The 22,214-nt window shown below is 36.1% G+C and overlaps 1 protein-coding gene across 2 annotated transcripts in view; it reads right to left on the bottom strand.

Annotated features, from left to right (window-relative positions):
- Positions 1 to 22,214, bottom strand: part of ATF7IP2 (activating transcription factor 7 interacting protein 2) — a 58,891-nt gene that overhangs the window by 22,601 nt on the left and 14,076 nt on the right. The window contains exons 2-6 of one of the 2 annotated variants that reach the window (XM_028117635.1): positions 20,828 to 21,684; positions 19,648 to 19,772; positions 15,587 to 15,721; positions 15,014 to 15,112; positions 10,749 to 10,909 (exon numbers count right to left, since the gene is read on the bottom strand). In XM_028117635.1, coding sequence (XP_027973436.1) covers positions 10,749 to 10,909; positions 15,014 to 15,112; positions 15,587 to 15,721; positions 19,648 to 19,772; positions 20,828 to 21,674 — 1,367 coding nt within the window. In that variant the 5' untranslated portion in view covers positions 21,675 to 21,684. The remainder of the gene's footprint in view (positions 1 to 10,748; positions 10,910 to 15,013; positions 15,113 to 15,586; positions 15,722 to 19,647; positions 19,773 to 20,827; positions 21,685 to 22,214) is intronic. The other variant, XM_028117636.1, reaches the window with a different exon arrangement.

Genomic DNA, 22,214 nt, shown 5'->3' with positions numbered 1-22,214 from the left:
CAGGTCCTACTCAGCCAGAGAGAACAAACCTTGTGTACAGTTAGATGATATTATTCCAGAGCCTCACCAATTTTTCAGAAATTATCAAGCGTGCCAAAAGACAGAACCAAATGACCAGAAACTGACAAAAACAACAGAAACAGCTATATAGATGATCCAGATGCTGGGGTTACAAAACAAGGACACTAAAAGAATTATGATTAATACTTTTAAGAATATTGAGGAAAGATGGATATAGTTAAAACCAGATGGAACACTGATCAGAAAAGTAGAAACTATGAAAAAAAGGCTACAATGAAATTAAGAAGTCAATTCATATAAAGACACTATTACAAAAGTGGAAAGACTTGGAGTGGAAAAAGATATTTATAGTAAACATATCTAACAAAAAAACTTACGACAGGCAACTCAAAGGGAAAACATGCAAAAGTCTTAAGAGAAACTTCATAAAAGGTATCAAAATGGCTAACTAGGGGCGCCTGGGTGGCTCAGTCGTTAAGCGTCTGCCTTCAGCTCAGGTCATGATCCCAGGGTCCTGGGATCGAGCCCCACATTGGGCTCCCTCCTCCGCGGGAAGCCTGCTTCTCCCTCTCCCACTCCCCCTGCTTGTGTTCCCTCTCTCGCTGTGTCTCTCTCTGTTAAATAAATAAATAAAATCTTTAAAAAAACAAACAAACAAAAAACAAAATGGCTAACTAACATAAAAATGTGCTTAACTACATTAGTAGGAAATACAAATTAAAACCAAGACATGCTATAAACATACCAGTGTAGCTAAAGCAAAAAAGGCAGGTATTATCAAGTGATGGCAAGGATATGGAAGAACAAAAACCTCATTATACTTCCTAATGGGAATGTAGCTTTGCTATGACCTCCTCGGTAAAGTGTTTGGTAATATCTATTAAACCTGAAAATACATATACTCTATGACCTACCAATTCCATTTACAGGCAAATATCCAACAGAAATGTATGTACATTCACCAAAAGACATAAAAAGGAATGTTCAAAGCAGCACTACTCAATCTCCCCAATGTGCAAACAACCCGGATGCCCATTAACAGTTGTGAATAAGTAAACTGAGGTATATTCGTGTGATGAGCACTATATAGCAACAAGAATGAATAAACTATTGCTGCTAAGCAACAGCATAGATGGACCTCACAACACATAATGTTGGGCAAAAGAGGCAAGACACCAAAGAGTTCACTAAGTATGACCCCATTTATATAAACGTGAAAACCAAAAAAAACAACTTATGGTGTTAAAAGATAGTTGTCGACCTCTGAGAGTCGTGCACCTGGGGCAGCAAAGGAACTGAGAAAAAGAGACGACAGTAAAGCGAGGCACAGGGGACCCCAAGCGAACAGCCTGAGGTCCCGAGGTTTATTTTCCATAATCTAATATACCTTCTACAATGATATAGATCTATAATGATTTACAGCAGGGGCTTAATAAGGCACATTCTTCCACGTACACAGGGTTAGTCAAGTGAAGCAATGGGAGTGGAGAAGGAATAAAGAAATCTGTAACTGGCTGTGATCAATTAATTGTAAACACCATTGTACTCAGACCTTAACACAGGATAAGAGAACAAAGAAGGGAATGCACAGTGTGCTTTTTACAGCTGGCTTCCCATCTGCAAAACATCTTCTGCTGGTACTTTAGAACAGACCACACACATCCCAAGGGCATTTCACTCTGATCCTTTCGGGTTATTTTTAACCCTGCAATCTCGAGTTTTCTCAGAGATCTCGGAGTCTGAACAAACATGCACCAGTGGTCGTTGTGGCATTCTGTTTCCCACAGATAGTGGTTACTTAGGTCGGTGTGGCAGGAGTGGGATTAGTGACTAGGGGTGAGGCATGAGGCAGACTGGATGCCACTGATTTGATCTGGGAGATATTTACAAAATGGGTTTGCTTTGCCAAAATTGCCAAGCGATGCATTTTTTGTTTGTGCAGTCTTCACTGGGCATTATGTCAATTAATTTTATTTAAATAGTATACATATGGGGCTTGTTTGTGTATTAATATTCATTATTAATATTTATTATTAATACTTACCCCGAGAAATTAATCTATCTGCAAACTAAAGACTGAAATTCTGTGAGTATTTAATGATACATTACTTTTATAAAACTGTTCCACTGATTGCTACCAACGATGGCTGTTTTTTTTTTTAAGATTTATTTATTTATTTTAGAGAGAGAGCAAGCGGGGGAGGGGGACAGAGGGAGAGAGACAGAAGCTCAAGCAGATTCCCCGCTGAGCCTGGAGCCCGATGGGGGGGCTAGATCCCACAACCCTGAGACCATGAACTGAGCCAAAATCAAGTCAGATGCTTAACCAGCTGAGCCACCCAAGTGCCCCAGTGATGGCTGTTTTTTAAATGAACCATATCTGGGAGGGAAATTGAAGACACTGATGATTTTCATGTTCATCTGGATATACCTAACCTATGTTTTCTACTTGCATTTTACCTTGGAGAAAAATTTGTGTCTAAAATTAGTAATTACAATTCTCCAGGTAATGTTATAATATAGTAATTTAAGATCATGTGTTCTGGAGACAAACTGGCTCTAAATCTGGGTCTAAATCCACTGGTGGCTTTAGTGGCTGGGCCACTTACTAGCTGAGTGAGGGGCAAGAAACTCTGCCTTGGTTTCTTTATCTATAAAAGAGGGAGAAGTTTCACAATATTAAATTAATGAAGAATGAGTAGGAAGGAACACATGCAACACTGTAGGAAATTTCTTAAAATATTGTGGCTGGTAACTGCTTTCCCCCCTTTGATCTCTACAAATAGTTCTTCACATGAAGTTCAATGCCAGACTTAGGTTTTAGACATAATTCATGTGTCATTCAATCAACATTGGTGAAATAGTCTGTTCCTGGGTGCCTTACACCTTGATACTTCCTTTTCATCTTTGGAAATGATTGCACATAAAGGCATTTTCATCCTATTTAAGCAAGTTCCTTTTATTCAAAAGTGTTCTGGTCCATAAACCTTCTCTTCTATGAGCATCTTCAGCTCAGCTGCTACTGCCTTTCCCATTTCCTACACATTCTCAAAAGAAAATTGTTTAAACTTCTAAATCCAACCATTACCACAGACATAGAAAGTTAGTTGTGGCACTAATTCCTTTAACACCTGGGGTTAACAGAAAAAACAATTATAAAACCTCCTGGCTTTCTCTAGAGTTTTAATAATAGTGGGAACAACATGTTTTTGCTTTCTTTTTTAAAGTTCTTTTATTTCTTAAATACTTTTTGGAAAATTTTTAAATAAATTATATGTATAAGGAAGTACATAAACTGCTATGTAGAATAGCTATGATGGAACCCCCAGACTTGAACAATTTCAGAAGCTCTTATTTAAAAAAATCTTAAGAAATTTAACTTTATATATATGTATTTGTTTGATACATATATATCTGTTTGAAGACATCAGAAAGCTGTGGTAGAAGCCAGGACTTAAGGAACTGAGATCCCAGAGAGAAATAGGGCATACACAAGTAGGCTTAGACACTTGCCCCTCTTACTGCATCTGTCAACAAAACCACTCAAGAATACCGAGAAGCCAAGCAGAAGGTGGCTGATATCACAGTGGCCTGTATCAGGGAGAAAAATTGGAATATACAACCAGCAACAGAGAGGGAGCCAGAGGAAACACCCCAGTCTTTCTGGTAGAAGTCTTAGAGGGCTATGCCATAAGATGGAGTAAAAACCAAAATAGACCTAGTCTTATAAAGACCATACATAAGCCTCAGTTCTGCTCAATTCTTGATTAGACTGTAGTATATTATTTAACATAATGGCTTAAAAAATAAACATTTATAATCTTAATTTCTGTGGGTAATGCAGTATGGAGCAGTATAGCTGGGGGGTTTCGGCTCAGGATTTGTCATGAGGTTGCATTCAGGATGATGGCAGGAGCTGCAGTCATCTGAAGGCTCAATGAGGGCTGAAGGTCCTGCTTCCAAAATGGTTTACTCACATGGCTGTTGGCAGGGTGCCTCACCATGTGGGATTCTGCACAGGCTGCTTGATGTCCTCTAGTAAACTATGCTTGTTGCCATGTTAATATGGTAGTTAACTCGCCTCAGAGCAAGCAATCCAAGAGAAAGAAAGGAAGCTATGATGCTTTTTATGATCTAGTTACATATTGCCACTTTTGCCATATTCTATTTGCTGTCACTAAGTATAGCCCAAGACAAAAATTAGACTCCACTTTTTTAAAGGAAGAGTATATCAAAGAATGTGTGCCTATATTTTAAAACCATCAACAGAGGCTATGTCCCCCTCTCTGCTGCCTGCCAGAGTGTAGGGTGAATCTACTCTGATGGAAGATAACATCATTTAGAATCTCTATGATTTTCAATACACAATGTCCAAGATTCAAACAAAAAATTAGTTATAATAAGGAACAGGACAAAGATTAAAAAATAGCAAATAGAAACAGAGCTCAAAGTGACCCATAAGAAATGGATCAGAAAATAACAGTGATTAAAATGTTCAACACATGGACAACAAGATAAAGAATTTCACCAGAGAATCTCTATCTATAGAAAAGAATACAATGGCGGCCTGGGTGGCTCAGTCAGCTAAGAGTCCGACTCTTGATTTCAGCTGAGTCAGGTCATCTCAGGGTTGTGAGATCGAACCCAGTGTCAGGCTCAGCGCTGGGTGTGGAGCCTGCTTAAGATTCCCTCTTCCCGGGCGCCTGGGTGGCTCAGTTGGTTAAGCGACTGCCTTCGGCTCAGGTCATGATCCTGGAGTCCCGGGATCGAGTCCCACATCGGGCTCCCTGCTCAGCAGGGAGTCTGCTTCTCTCGTGCTCTCTATCTCTCATTCTCTCTCTCTCAAATAAATAAATAAAATCTTTAAAAAAAAAAAAAAGATTCCCTCTTCCCTTCTCCCTTTGTCCCTCCCCCACTGCTCATGCATGTGCACGCCCTTTCTCTCTAAAACAAATAAAAAGAATAAAATGGAAAGGGGAGAACTGAAAATTAAGCAAACTGAAATTAACAATGCGATACATGGGTTTAATAGCCACTTTGATCCAGCTGAAGAGAGGATTCATAAACTGGAAAATAGGTGAGTAGAAAATATCCAGACTGAAGGATGGTATGTACAAGAAGCATGTAATTGGAATACTGAAGGGGAGAAGCGATGGAACGGTGCTGAAGGAATATCTGAAGAGATAATGGCCAAGAATTTTCCAAAGATAATGGAAGACATAAAACCAGATTCATGAAAAACTGTGAGCTACCTTAAAAAACAAACACTAAACTCAAGCCCCCACAACTAGCATCATATAGTATACTAATGAAAACCAAAAAGAAGTAGATCTTAAAACCAGAAATACATTTTCTTCAAAGAAGCCACAGTAAGACTGAAGCTAACTTTTCAACAGAAATTACAGAAATCAAAAGACATGTAATGACATCTTGAAAGTTCCGAAAGGAAATACCTACCTACGATACAATACTCATGTTAAAATATCCTTTAAAAATAAAGACAAAATGGAATTATTTCCAGACCAAAAAAACCCGACAGAATTTATCTTGAGCAAAACTAAAAAAGGAAGTAACAAAGTTCTTCAGGCATAAGGAAAATTTTCCCAGGTGGAAAGATGGAAATACAGGAAGAAATGAAGAGCAACAGGAGGGGTAAGTATGTGGATAACTCTAAATCAATAATGACTGTAACAAGACAGTGATATCATCTTGTGAGATTTAAAATAGAGCTGACCTTGACCAACAAGGGTTTGAACTATACAGGTCCACTTACCCATGGATTTTCTTCAGTAAATAAGGTATAGTACTCTAGTGTATTTTCTCATAATTTTTACTATTTTCTTTTCTCTAGGTTACGTTATTATAAAATACAGTAAATAATATACAGCATATACAAAATGTTTAATTGACTGTTTATGTTATCAGTAAGGCTTCCAGTCAACAGTAGACTATTAATAGTTAAATTTGGGGGGAGTCAAAAGTTATGTGTGAATTTTTGACTGTGCATGGGGTCAATGCTGCATTGTTCAATGGTCAACTGTAATGTAAAATTAAAATGTGTGAAAACACAAAAGAAGGAGGGGGAGTGGTAAATGGAGTTATAAGGTTCTAAGGTCAGGCGTTACCTACAAAATGGTAAAAGTAGTAATTCATATTGGATTCTTAGAGTCAAGAATCCAAATCATGATTTTTAGGATAATTTCTAAAGAAACAATGAAAGATATATAATGAACAAGGTAATGGGGAAAGAAAAAAAAAAGACTGATCCAAAAGAAGGCTAAAATAGAGACACACAGACCAAATAGGGGAAAAGGCCCATAAAATAGATGGGATAAAAGAAAACAAGTAGAAAGACTGTAGTTATGAACCCACATATTTCAGTAGGATTACATTAAACATAAACTAAATTTTCTAATAAATAGATAACTATTTTTGAATTGGATTAAAAACACATGTAGTTTAATAAATAATTATTAATCATGTAGCCACCACTCAGGTAAATACATTTTATATGACCAGCACTTCAGAAACCCATATGCCTCTATCCTATATCATAAATCTCCTCCATAAATAGCATTTGCAGTGCTAATTTCTTTGTTTTAGTCTTTAGATTTACCATCTACCCTTGACTTCCTACATAATTTTTTTTTCTGGCTTTTTTTTTAAAAGATTTTATTTATTTATTCATGAGAGCCAGAGAGAGAGAGAGAGAGAGAGAGAGAGAGAGGGAGAGGCAGAGGGAGAAGCAGGCTCCCAAGGAGCAGGGAGCCTGATGCGGGACTCGATCTCAGGACCCTGGGATCATGACCTGAGCCGAAGGCAGACGCTTAACCATCTGAGCTACCCAAGAGCCCTTTTCTGGCTATTTTTGACCTTTATTTGAATGGAATCCTACTATTTGAGTCTGCTTTTCCATAATATTTTTGTGGGAGTAACTCGTACTGCTGCATGTTACTGCAGTTCTTCCATTTCCACTAATATACAGAATTCCACTGTATGGATTTACTGCAATTTATTCTTCTTTTCAACTGTAGATGGGCTTTTTGTCCTAGTTTTTGACTATTATGGAAAATGCTAATAAACATTCCTCTACATATATCCTATTGAACATTTAGAGGGTATGTATCAAAGGATGGGACTGTGAGGTCAAAGGATATTAAGATCTTCAATATTTTTAGATAATGCCAAATTTTTTCTGAAGCATTATACCAATTTACTCTTCTAACAACAAAAATGTTAAATAAAATCAATTCCCTTTTTTTCAAAACCTCACCAATACACCAGGTATTGTCAGATTTTAAAATGTTTTACTTTACCTGATATGAAAAGGTATCTCATTGTGGCTTTAATTTGCATTTCCCTGATTACTAATGTAGATGAGCGCTTTTTCATGTTTATTATCGGTCATTTGGAATTCCTCTTTTGTGAAATAGATGTACAAGTTTTTTGCCCATTTTTATTTTGTATTATCTGGCTTTTACTCATTGATTTGAAGTACTTTCTATACACTCTTTCTATACCCTCTAGGGAAAGGTCGGTCCCTAGAGGTTCTATGTGCTGCGTCTTCTCCCACTTGATGGCCTGTCTTCTCACTAAAATTAGTAGCTTGAGAGAAGTTTCTTAATTTTAATATGGTAAAACGGATCAATTTTTTTTTTATCGTGAAGGTATCTGTGTCTTAAGAAATCCTTCTTTATCCTAAGTTCATGGGGATGTTCTATATTACCTTCTAAAAGCTTTACAATTTTCCTTTAGATAATTGAGTTCCTTAATCCACAGATTGATTTTTGTGTGCAGTCTGACATAGAGATCCAATGTCTTTCATATTTTCCTTAACATGAATAGCAAAGTAACTGCACTATTTACTAAAAGTCATACATTTCTCAAGTGATGTGACATACAATCTCCATCACATATCACATATACATATATGCATGGGTTTCTGGATTCTCTGTGACGCTGCTCTATTTGTCTATTACTTAAATTGAATAATATCACATCATTCTAAAATTTCTGCGGTTTGTAGTGTCCTGACATCTGATGGCAAATTCCTTCCTCTTTGTTTCTCTAGTTGATGGATATCTTGGTCTCTTAATCCACTGTATTTACATACACATTTTAGAATCAAATCAGCTTGTCAAATTCCACAAAATTACACACTGGAAAACTGATTGAAATTGCATTCTATAAATTAATTTGAACAAAAGTGAAAACATTCTACAAATACTGCATTGTCCAACCCATAAACATAGTTCATTTTTCCACTGAATTCCTTAATATCTGTCAAAGTTTTATAATTTTCTTCAGCTATTACATGTCTTATTAAATATATTCCTAGGTCTGGTGCTACTGTATGGTTATCATATTTTTAAAAAATATCTTAATTCCCTAATTGTTTATATGTGGTATACAAGAATATAAATTTTTGTATGTTTGAGATTGGCAATCTTGTTAACTTGTTAATCCTAATAATTTATCTGTAAGTTACTTTGGATTTCCTACATTATATACCTACCCCAATCATCCAAGAATAGTAATAATATTTCTTCCTTCTTTTTCAGTCCTTTCTATATTGACCTCTTTTTCTTTCATTAGCCAAGAGATCCAGTATAATGTTAAAGTGGTGAGAGCAGGCATCCTTCTATTTTGTATCTCAAAGGAAATACTTCCAATATTTGGCCATCAGATCTGTTTTAGGGTTTTTGTAGATACTCTTTATCAGATTAAGGAAGTTACCTCCCTATTCTAAGTTTGCAAAGAATTTGTTTTTAATCATAAACAGGTTATTTTATCAAATCCTACTTGTATTGTGGTTCATGATGATTCTTGTTCTGGCAAATTACATTAACTGGTATTTTATTATTGACCCAGCAGCATTCCTGAGACAAACTCCACTTTTATAGATTGTTGAACTTGGCTTTACTAGTATCTTGTTTAGGATATCTGCCTCTAAATAGAGTCCATGGGTAAAAATGGACTATAATTTTCCATTTCTGTAAAATGTTAAAATTGATTTTAATATTTCACATTTATACAAGATTTTTGTATCTACTCTCATAAAACAAACTGAAAAATATTCCCTCTTTTTTTATTTTTTGGAAGTTTGTTTAAAACTGGTGTTTTAAACCACTGAATCTTGGGGCACCTGGGTGGCTCAGTCGTTAAGCTTCTGGCTTCGGCTCAGGTCATGATCCCAGGGTCCTGGTTTCGAGCCCCTCCTCGGGCTCCCTGCTCAGCGGGAAGCCTGCTTCTCCCTCTCCCACTCCCCCTGATTGTGTTCCCTCTCTCGCTATGTCTCTCTCTCTGTCAAATAAATAAATAAATAAAATCTTTAAAAATAATAATAATAAACCATTGAATCCACCCATCAGGGTCAAGTTATATACACTTGTTAGCATGGCTGCCTGGGACAAGTTTCATAAACTGCATGTTCTTCCTTCATTATAGAACATAAGGTAGATTGTTCATATCATAGATAGAAGCCACTGATAAATTTGACATATTAGTAGTCTATAAAATGCTATCTTAATGGGGTCTTCACTTTTTCACTTTTATCACTAGCATTTTGTTTTTCTTTTTTGTCACTTTATGAGTTTCAGCACACACATTAAGAGTGGTAACAACAAAGACTCACTGAAATGTGACTCTTGCATTCACAAACTAAATAAATGCCTTCTTCACAGCAGCTTCCTGGTTCAAAACTAAAATGCAGGACTCAATATCATGCAATATTAGGGTTTCTTCTGAAGAGTCAAAACTGTATGTAAATTCCCCAGAACCAAGGATCTACTGCAAATGGTATAGATTGGTAATGCTTCTCCTTCATTTTGTGGCCTCCTTAGGTATGCATAGCTATTTGGGGAAAGGGTGGTGTTCTTCAACTAATTCCTTATTTTTAGTTATGTATTTTTCTTTTTAAAAGCTGGAGTATAACATATAAAAGGAAAACCTTAGGACATTTTACAGAGTTAATGTTAAGAATAAATAAATAATACTATAAAGCTCCAAAACTTGCAAATCACCAGACCAAAGAAAAGAATTCATTAAAATGCCCTTCCCCCAACATTTATCCAGGCAGGAATCACCAATCGTATTTCTTTGTTAAACTAAATGACTTCTTCCTTACCTGCCCTGAATCTTTTAGACTAGATCAGAGGTTAGGTGTCTTGGCTGCTTTTTGACACAATTAGACAAGTTAACCTGTTTACTGTAATTTGAAGTTATCATGATTCATGATAATGCTTTCAACCTGTAGGAATCGAATACTTTTAGGTATGTTTTTCCTACTCTTAACTTTCCTAGCCTCTAACTTTTGTAAGCCACCGTTTTATAGGACCTTGACTTTTCCACGTGTAGAACACAAACCATGAGAATGATCAAGTGATCACTCTGATTACCATAACAAAGATGGAACACACCACAGTAGAAAACCCAATACCCTAGTCAATTCAAAATTTTATTTAGTACTGTGTTGTTTTTTTTTTTTTTAAGTACACTCTACCCCCAATGTGGATAAGGAGTTGCATGCTCTATGGACTGCCCAGCCAGGCGCCCCTATTTAGTACTGTTAAAACAACAATGATAAAAGCTCTGGATAACCAATTCCATTCCTTCATAAGAGACAAGAATGAATATGAACCTTTACACTGTTTCATTCTTACCTGAGAAACGGTATGTTTACAAGCATATAGTTAGGTAACTTTATGCATTTTTGTAGAAATGCCTACCTTTCTGAAACAGCCTCATCATGATCCCGTGATAAATTAAGCTTTTCACTTGCTTTTTCTGAAGGGTTAGAAGGTTCAGAGCTCACAGAAGTCTTTCCTTCATCTGGAATACTGACTGACTCTGGATTCTTATCCAAATTCATGGTCTCTGAATTTGTAACCTGTTAATTGGGTGAAGAAAAAGCAGTTAAAGGGAGTGTTACCACTTGTATTCTTCCACACAAAATTGATAGGTAAAATTGCACTTGGAAAATGTTCTCAAAATATTCTTGAATACATATGGCAAAATGTATGTTAAATTATATGTATTTCAATAGCTGATGACAATGCTTACAGTGTCTTTGCCAAAATAAATTAAAAAAAATACTTCAAGAAATAAAAATAATGATAGTACAAATCAACTTCCTAAGCTTGGGTGGGAAGGAAAAACAAACACCTAAGACAACATTTTATTCCTATTAGACTATGTTTTAGGAACTCAGGAACATTAGATTGTAATAAGCACACTTTTACTTTCATTGTACTCCTAATAATGAGAGAAGACCAGAAATAAATCAAATTTCCAACTTGTTCTTCCAGTTGAGTTTTGTTTAAAACTTGGAAGTTGAAGCACTTAGTCCATGCTTTGGTTGAGAATGTACAGTATTTAAAATATATGTGTAGGGGTGCCTGGGTGGCTCAGATGGTTAAGCGTCTGCCTTCAGCTCAGGTCATGATCCCAGGGGCCTGGGATCGAGCCCCGCATCGGGCTCCCTGCTGAGCGGGAAGCCTGCTTCTCCCTCTCCCACTCCCCCTGCTTGTGTTCCCTCTCTCGCTATGTCTCTGTCAAATAAGTAAATAAAAATCTTTAAAAAAAATATGTGTATATTAAAGAATACAAAAGGGTCAAACTGATTGCCCAACTCATGAGCTTCTCCTCGGTGGAAAACGTGAACAAAGATGCCTGTACACATGGGCGCCTGGGTGGCTCAGTTGGTTAAGATGCCTGTACACAAAGGCAGACTTCTGAAATGTTATTAAGCTTGCAGATTCTCTATGTAGAAATAGGTTCAAACAATATTGGAAAATGATAGCAAAAAATATTTGGTATTCTTTCAGTTCCAGGAGCAAGTGGCTCACTTATCCCTGCTACCCTCATCTAAGCATAATGAAAAACCCTGGAAATAATTCAACAGATAATCGTAAAATGTCTCTGAACGGTGGAAAGAAAAGGGCAGACTGCCTGAGGATCTTGAGACTGCGGAGAGAAACCACAGTGAGTTCCCTCGGTTTTCTTTTTATTCATATATCCTACACGACAGGTGTCACAAATGTCAGGGACCCATCCTTCTCGCCAAACCTAGAGCAGGGGGGATTGAACCTCACTCCACACCTGCAAAATCAGCAGCCATATTCACTGCAGCATTAGTGTCATCCCGGTCCCCACATGACAACTGGAGCAACAGGGGGCCTAACCAGCTGCAGTAGCAGTACTGGCAAAGCCCAGCCAGGGATCGAACCCCAGGAGCCCACACCTGAAACAGCAGTGGGACCATCATCCCTCATTTGGGAAAGCTGTGGACAAGATTACTGAAGCATCAGCGTTGTTGGCAGGGCTGCATTCTTTCTGGAGGCTTCAGAGGAGTGTTTCCTTTTTCCCAGCTTCTAGAAGCTACCAGAATTCCTTGGTTCAGAGCCCCTTCCTCCATCTTCAGTGCAATCATTCCAACCTCTGCTTCCATTGTCCCATCTCTTTCTGCCTTTGACCTTCCTGACTCCTTTTTGTAAGGACCCTTGTGATTACACTGAGCCCACCAAGATAATCTCCCCATCTGTGAGCTTCTTTTAACACATAAAGTAACATACTCACAGGTTCTGGGGATTAATTCATGGATATCTTTTGGGGGTCATTATTCACCACTATCAACCACTGTGGCAAAATTAACACAAAAGTGACATTTATACAACATTACATCCAACATGCAGGTGTATGTGGAACATTCACCAAGGAAGAAAAAGCATATCTTGGGCTATAAAGTGTCAATAACTCTCAAGACAGAAATTTTACACAGTATGTTCTCTGATCAAAACAAAATTAAATTAGGTATCAATAAAAATAAGATACTTAGAAAGGCCTCAAATGTTTGGAAATTAAACACACACTTCTAAATAACCCATGAGTCAAAGAACAATACCACAAAGGAAGTTATAAATTATTTTCAACTGAAGAAAACCAAATGGGCACCTGGGTGGCTCAGTCCATTAAGCATCTGCCTTTGGCTCAAGTCATGATCCCATGGGCTCAAGTCACTGAGCCCATGTCGGGCTCCCGGCTCAGCAGGAGTCTTCTTCTCCCTCTCCCCCGCCCCTCCCCCTGCTTGGGCTCTCTCTCTCAAATAAATAAATAAAATCTTTTTAAAAAAATACAGTACATCAAAGATTATAATCTCTGTAGTGAGAAGTGCAATGTCTAGGGGTGCTCCTGAGTGGCTCAGTTGGTTAACTGTCCGGCTCTTGGTTTCAGCTCAGATCATGATCTCATAGGTTGTAAGACTGAGCCCCGAACTGGGCTCCACGTTCACCGGAGAGTCTGCTTGAGATGCTTTCCCTCTGGCCCTCCCCACCACTCACACATGCTCATGCATCCTCTCTAAATAAAGAAAATTTTTAAAGATTTTATTTATTTATTTATTTGTCAGAGAAAGAGCACAAGCAGGGGAAGCAGCAGGTAGAGCAAGTGGAGGGAGAAGCAGGCTCCCCACTAAAATGAACTCTATCATGATCCCTGGGATCATGACCTGAGCCGAAGGCAGCCGCTTAACCATTGCTCTAAATAAATAAATCCTAAAAAAAGAAAAAAAAAGTGCAATATCTAATCACTGAGATGCTTAGAAAATGCTTAGAAAAAGCAGTGCTTAGAAGGAAATTCATAGCTTTAAATGTTTTCTAGTAGAAAAGAAGATTAAAAACCAATGCTCTTTCTTAAGAAGCTGGAAAAAGAATAAATTCTATCCAATGTAAGTAAAAGGAAGGAAATTATAAAAAACAGAAAAGAGACATGGAAGAGAGAGTAAGATTTTTAAAACCCTAGTCAAGACTGATCAAGAAAAAAAAGAAAACACAGATTATTGGTTTCAAAAATGAAACAGTATATCATTACAGATCTACAAATACTAAAAGGACAGGAGAATTTTGTTAATAATTTATGTCAACAGATTCAACAACTTAGATAAAAGGGACACATTCCTTGTGAAGATAACTTACAAAACTGATATGAGAGGAAATAGAAAAATCCGAATTGCCCCTTACCTATTAAAGAATTGAATTTCAAGAAAAAGTCCTCCTACAAAGAAAGCTCCTTGGGGCGCCTGGGTGGCTCAGTTGGTTAAGCGACTGCCTTCGGCTCAGGTCATGATCCTGGAGTCCCGGGATCGAGTCCCACATCGGGCTCCCTGCTCAGCGGGGAGTCTGCTTCTCCCTCTGACCCTCCCCCCTCTCATGCTCTCTCTCTCATTCTCTCTCTCAAATAAATAAACTCTTAAAAAAAAAAAAAAAAAAAAAAGAAAGCTCCTTGCCCAGAGAGAGTCTTCAGAGATGGATTCTATCAAACATTTAAGGAAGTAAAAAAATCTTACACAGACTTTTGGAAAACGGGGGAGGGAATGCTTCCCAATTCATTTACTGAAGCCAGCATAAATATGATACCAAAGCAAATAAAGATACTACAAGAAAAAAATTCAGTGAATATATGCTGAAGACTGTATTTGAATTTTATATGAAAAATATAAACAGATACCAAACTCTAATGATACCCCTGCCAAAATATTTTGGAAGTGTATGCTACAGAGTATATTTTGATACAAAAAAATACATTAATGAATGCACCAGATATGAAGATGCCTTAGGAGATGAACAGATTGACAGATATATGACAAAAATAAACATATTAAAATAGTAAAGGTAGAATTCAGGTGCTGTATATACAAATGTTCACTGTAAAAGTTTGTCAACTTTGCTGTTGTGTCTGTTTGAAACTTTTTATCCTGATAAAGTGGTGGGGATCACAAATCACCTCTCTACTCACTTGATGCAAGAAATATAAGTGGCATTTATGTTTAGCCACCTAAGGGTATTTTCTCCAGAGATAACATCACAGGAACATTCTAAATATAAATTTTTCTTTAAAGCCTTCTTAGTTTGAAAAAATATATTTCATATCTTAAAATCCAACTACCTATAACGGTGGGTCAATGAGGCAATTAAAACTCATGTGTGTTTATACCAACCTTACAGGCTGTTTTACTGGTTAATACATTTGGTTCCAAGTAATTCTTTTGAGATTGCAATACTGCTTTAATACGTCTTTGAAGTTTTGATATTTTTGCCTAGAAGAAAAAGAGAAAAACAAATACAAAACCAGAGTACTAAATAATATATAGAGATGGAGGGAACACTATGTATCTGCCAAATGAGTCTTGTTAAGACTTAGACATCCACCCAAATAAATGAGAAATTTTTATATAAGCAAAGATTTACTTTATATAAGCAAACAAAAACCCCAAAACAGTTTCAAACACATTGTACCAGCTCTAATACAGGATATATTTTGAATTAAAAGAAACTGCCTACATATTAAGCCTGTCAACTGACACAGAATAATTGACAACAGAAGAACATAGAATAATATTTCCAATTTTGTAAGGGTCACTATTGCTAATAAACTCTATTACCTATGGTACAGTACACCAGGCTTGTGGTCAAGGATCAGATTTGGGTCTGCTTTATTGTTTTCCTTTCCTAATATGTAAAATATCACCAAATTCTACTTCAAATGAAATCAAATGAAATCAGAAACTTACGAAGAGTTCATCAGCTATCGCTTCATGTTTATTCCTGCACTGTGTCTTCCCAATGCGTTCGGTCAATTCTTTCAGCTTATTATCAAACAGTTTGTAATTTATACTATAGATCTCCTGTTGAATCAAATGTTTGACCTAGAATTTTAAAATAAAAACCAGAACACCCCATGTTTCAAATTTAAAAGCAATTTTATTTTCTACTCCTTAAAAACAGCTTTGTTCTTCTCTGGATTTATTGTAACTGATAAAATATACATTTTTCACATTTTTATGTTTACATTACCCGAAGTTTGACTGTCAAATTTAGCGAAACAGGGCGCCTGGGTGGCTCAGTTGGTTAAGCGACTGCCTTCGGCTCAGGTCATGATTCTGGAGTCCCAGGATCGAGTCCCGCATCGGGCTCCCCTGCTCAGCAGGGAGTCTGCTTCTCCCTCTGACCCTCCCCTGTCTCATGCTCTCTCTCTCTATCTCATTCTCTCTCTCAAAAAAAAAAAAAAATCTTCAAATTTAGCAAAACACACGCAGTATCTAATATTACCAGAAATTTGAATATCAAATTTAGCGAAACACACCCAGTATCTAAATATATGGATATGTTAGAACATAAATTTATTCTCCCAGTGCTAATTTTTGTTTCCTACAGTTTCAGCTGAATTCCATAATACATATTAAAGGAATGGTAAAAGCCTATATTGCATTTATATTTTTTAATGAGCATTACTGAAACCAAGTATTCCATAAAAAGGAACTCCACTTATCTGAAAGCCAGAGCCCAGTGAAAATGGTTGGTTGGTCTACAGTGGATATGAAGCAAATTATGAAAGTCTGAGCCTTGACCCAGCCATTAACAAAGCTATATGACCTTTGGGAAGTCACAACACCTCTCAGCTTCATCTTCCTTGCCCACATATGGGTAGGTAATACAATGTTGAACGTGTGATGCTCATAGGATTTTTATAAGGGTATAAAAGGTAAATATGTGAAAGAGCTCCATAAAATAGAAAACAGTGAATTGACATAAAGGAAATAAATATGCAAGATAATCGACTTTACTTGCATAGGTTTTTTAGGGGGTGACTTTCTATTGTTAAAATGGAGAGAAGTCAGGACTAATTAGGCAGTGACTAATGCTATTTGGCATAATGCACACTGTTCTAACAGTAGCTATCACATGAAACATTAATGCATTTCATTATCTGGCTGTTTTTTAGAAAACAGACAGGCCTATTTTCAGGGAGCATAATTAATCTCAATGCCCACTGATATGAATAGCTCTGCTCAGCCATATATTCGGAAATATCCACTGTAATTTTCTGCTGAATTTGTATCCTCCTGTAAGCTGCCTTCGTAACAGAGTAGGTAGTGTCTCTTAATAACAAAACCTGTCATGATACACCCAAGGTATTTATTAGTAATATTTGTATCTTTCCCCTAAATTCTTGCTTCTTGGTGTTTGAAATTGGAACACAAAGCTTCTATGTTAAACTCTTTTATACTGGTATCACTGGGATGATTAGGGTTATTCAACAATTTTGATTATTCCCAAGGTTTTTCCTTCTCATTTCCAATTGTTCTTGCTCTTTAACATTATCATCTACTTGATTTTTTTCTGTAATGCTTAACATTTCTTCAATGATTTCTCAACATTAGACATGATTATCATTTTTACTGTCAAACTTTTAAGTATTTGATTCAACTAATGAGTGCTCAAAATAACACACTATTTTTACTGACAGGTGAAAACCACCCATGTGTGGTTTTTATGGATTACTACAGCCCTGCCAGTTCAGTGGCTGGGTCAATATGGAAAGCTCAAACTCAGATGAATCTTGGAGAAACTTTCTAAATGTTCTGAATGTGGAAATACTGTTTTGCTAACAAGCGGAGATCACACAGTTTTTGTGAAACTTCCCTGGTAACACACAGATTCCTAGGCCCTAGCCTGGATTCACCAAACAGAATTTCCTGGAAAAAGGCCTGGAAAGCTGTCTAATTAACAGGCACCTCCAGTAATTCTTATTAGGTAAGTTTGAGAAAAGAGTAGCCTAAAACAACAGTCTTCAACTATGAGGGAGCTCAATAAACCACAATTTAAACAAGTATGTACTCCTGGTGATTCAGATGGAGGCAGATTCTTAAAACTTGGTTATTTAAAAGGATTAAACAAATGCCCATCCACGGATTGTTACTCTTGGTTAGAGTGGACATTTCTCATTTAGTGGCGATGTTACTCATAAAAAAGGAAGACACAATAATCTCCACCAAATACCTCATAAATGCCTTCTGCTTATGGTAATATGTCCCAAATTATGGAATCTGATGGAAATCCTAGGTACAATTGGCAGATGGCAGAAAAAGTAGCCTAAAGATTGGAGAAAGACTAGCAATTATATATTTTCAATCTGCCTAAACTTTCTAAGATGGTGGGTAGAGTGAATAACTTGGACTTTAGAAGAAAAACTGCTCCACTTCTGTAATTTAATTGGAATCAACAAGGCCAACATCCTTATAAAAACCTCAAAAAAGAAGAGTCAACAGCTCTGGGACTCTCTCAGGGAAGAACAATGTCAGAATGCTAGCCCTATTCCACTGGGATTCAAACTAAAAAAACCCCCAAATAGATGTGGTTTAGAGAGTTAACTGTTTGCACAGGAATTAAAATATCAAATGACGGAAAGCTAGCTATTTGGAGATAGGTAAAAAGATAGTAATTAGCTAAAACCCAAGATGTCTCTGAAGAATGTGCAAGAAACTTCAGGGAGGGGGGTGGTGATGGTTGAGAAAACAAAATAAACTGCATTCCTCAAAACCTCGTTGGGAAGGACCATTTTCTGTGTCAACTCAGACCAGGTATTTTGTGAGACAGATAATTGTAATGAATGAAAACTGATTTTTCCATGCCAGCAACACCAAAATATTCAAAGATTAAATGTTGTCTTTATATGTCCCTATCAGAACTTATTTCTAAATTCAGCTACTAATCAACGGGAATAAGACTGGAATCCCAAACTTTTTTCTTAAGCTAGATCTATGCTCACCATAATTTTGCCACCTCTTTCCTGCAAATAACAGAATATTTACATATTTTTTTATTAGTGTTTCCTTTGGTCTTCCTGGAAGAAAAGACAAAGTAGAAAGGGAAAAACTGCTAACTCACCTTTCATGCTGGTTCTGCATGAATCTTTCAAAAAGGTTTCCATTTATTTATTATGTGAATACATATGCATATAATATGTAACTATATAATTGTAATGGTCTGTTTTAGAAAACAGTAGTGTTTTTGTTTCTGAAACAGCAGGATAGTTTGGCTTCAGACATTTCGGTCCATTATAGCCGACAGACATTAATCTACTACATAACGACTTTCAGTTGAATAATTCTAGTGGTAGTAAAATAGCAAAACATGATGGTTAAAACAGGTCTTCATTACAGGACCTATTAAAGTTGAAGTTCATTACACTTAAACTGAAGAGTTGATCAAACACAGTAAAATGTAGTACAATGAAATAAAATGGGGCAAAATGAAAGCAAAATGTGCATTTGATGATGCTATAAAACAAAGTATCAGAAAATCCAACACATCTGTGTAAACCTGGAAATTAGGGCAAGTAAACCTGAGTGCAGCAGAACTTTATGATGGACTTCTGGGTTGTCTGAGTCTATGAAGTAGGGGTCAGTTGTGATGAGGTATACAAATGGCTGTAGTTGCAGATCAGAGAACCCAAAGACCAGAACAAAAGACATTGAATTATTCAGCAAAGCTTAAGGTCATGCAGTGTCTGACTTTCTAAGAGATTTAAATATAATATTGACTAAAAAGTCCATTCTCTTTCTACTACAGCACTCTACCTACACATGATTCTCTAGGTTACTCTACATGTTTTGGTAATGTAAACAATGATCTTTCCCTAATATGTCCATCAGTTGATTCCATTTTTATATACAACTTTTGCACCAAGTGAAAGTCTTCTGTACTAAATCATCGTGGAGATCAATTAACTTTTACCATTTTTTACTAATCAGAAGTTTCTGAAGCAAATATATAAGCCCCAATATTTTACCTGTTCCAGCAATGCTGTTTGCTTTCCCAGGGCTACACAAATATTTTCATTAATTTGCTCTGAGGTTTTCATGCGCTTAACATTTTCTTTGTTTTCTGAAAACATCCTCTTCTTTTGATTATGGCCTTAGGGAAATGGAAAGATCAGGAAGTAAAAATATTTCTTCTAAGGAAGGAAACAAGGGAATTCTCTAATCCAGGGACTGTCTAAGGAAATAGAAAAACTAAAATGTGACCAAGGCAGCATTTTTTAGACAATGTAATTGTCTAAAAAATTGTGATAAACTAACCTTAAAAAAATGATTATCTTAGGTTCTTAGGTAGGATTCTGGTCTCAGATACACTTTCCTTTCAACTTCATTTAATACCTATTTAATACTAACAAGAACGGAATAAATTATAGCACTTAAATCCTCTAGTTACTTAAGTGGTCTTACATTATTTTTATACAGTTACTTAGGCAGTCTTACATATTTTTAATAGGTGATCCTGTTATTTTTAAGTAATTTTAAATCCATCTTATTAAATGATCACTATGTAGCCTAGACAAGAACACAAAATTTATCCTACAAAATTTATCCTACAAAATGTTTTTCTTATATTTCATTAACTTACAAAAAAAATCCTACTTCAAATGAAATTTATTTTTGCTATTTTAATAATTTTATAACTCTAGAATTTCATTGGTTAACTATTTGATGTTTCTCTGTCATTCCACACATACACGTATGTATGTTTATGTGTATATATACCTATTATCTATCAGCCAGGTCAATTCTATGGAAAGAAATGAGTTCACTAATGATTAAAAAAACTCTTTCAACTAGCCTCCTTATTAATCTAATAAATAAAACTTCAAAATAAGAAGAGATGTAGATGAAATAAACCAAACAACTGCCATAAGTCACCTTTTGATTTTTTTTGTACTCTCAAGGGAAAGCGACTGATTCCTTCTTTGCCAGAATTTACTTCCCTTCAAATATGGAGGATACCATTTCCCCCTCCTCACCCTAAATGGTTGAGAAACAAGATACTCTGAAACGATTATTGCCATCATTTACTTTTTTCCTGGCTATAGACACTCTATGGTTTCTATATCTGAGGCTAAAAAAAAATCCCCCAAAAGGAAAGTGACTATGACTATTTTAATTTCTCCAAAAGATGCATAAGTATACACTTACTGTTATTACTATCAGTGTCAAGTGCCGACAGCCGTGTTGAGTCTATACTTTCAAAATTTGAAATGCTGGAATGACAGGTTCTACAAGATTCTTCACTTTTCAAAATTTCAGTAGCACAGTTACTGGAAATGACTGAATTCACCAACTTAGGTATTTTATCAACAGGTAGAAAACGGGTATCTGAACTTAAAATTAAAATGTCACCTTGTCTTTTATCACATGACTCAGAATTGGAGTTTGTTTCTAAATAAGAAACTATCTTGTCGATTCTTTTATCATCCAAGGTATTGTTTACTGTAGTTTTTGGCATTTGAACCATACCAGGCAATACACTGGATGGACAACAAATGGATTTCAGATTACAATCTTCTTCATGTTGTTCAAAATAGGATCTTGTTATATCTGTCTGACATTCAATATGGTTTTCAGAAGTGTTCTGTGAATCCTTTGCCTCTTGTGTAAAGAGTTTCCTGGAAGACTCTATTGTTTTGCTTGGCTTTTGGTAAGGGCACACAACTTGTTCTTCAATGTATTCCAATCTTGTTTCTGAATCAACTATTTCTAGTGGTTTCATTACATTCTGAGAAAATGCTTTACTTTTCTCTGAGCATACTGAATTTTTGTTAGAGTCCAATAAGGAAGCATCATTTTCAGAATGTCCATATTTGCTATTTATGATACCAGTACTTGAATTCTGATTACCACTTGACACATTATTCCCAGTTACTGTTTTCAGTGCTTCGGCATTCTTTGACTTATTCAGGATCTCTACTTGCTTCCGGCAACTCACAGGCATTGTTTTTTTGGCTTTTAGTATCTTCCGCTTACTTCTATCTGGACTTGCCATCTTTCATACCCTAGAATTTAAAATACCATATTTAAATGCACTTCTCTAGCAGACAGAAGCTTATTTGTAATATTAATGTTCAGACTATTTCTAGAGATTTAGATAATTATTTCTCTTGAAAGTTACATCCATTTTCATCTGTCACTGAAAATGTACAAGTAATTTTAATTTTTTTCTATAAATCTAAACTATATAAATTCAAACTTTATATTGCCAGTAAGCCTCTACTTGATACTAAGGCTGTTAATTTTATCTGGCCACTTTTTGTACCACCTCACTGCCATAACCACGGAAGTCTGGTTTCAATTATCCAAGCAGGCCATACCTTATATAATCTAAAGATTAAACTGCATTTTTTTCATAAAAACAAAACTCAATGTTTTGCAAAGAATTTTCCATTTTCTACACCTAGTGGCACTATCTTAAAGCTTTCCTAATGTTCAAGTTTCCAAAATAAATGGTACTGCAGGAGTAATTCCCAAAAGTTAGGAGTATAAAATGAGTGCTAAAGATACACAACATGATGCTAGTTCAAACAAG

The sequence above is a fragment of the Eumetopias jubatus genome, unplaced genomic scaffold, assembly GCF_037043125.1.
Source record: "Eumetopias jubatus isolate StellerSeaLion01/CBP00866 unplaced genomic scaffold, mEumJub1_p1.0 scaffold_12, whole genome shotgun sequence".
Lineage (NCBI taxonomy): Eukaryota > Metazoa > Chordata > Mammalia > Carnivora > Otariidae > Eumetopias > Eumetopias jubatus.
This window is presented reverse-complemented; position numbering and strand designations above follow the sequence as displayed.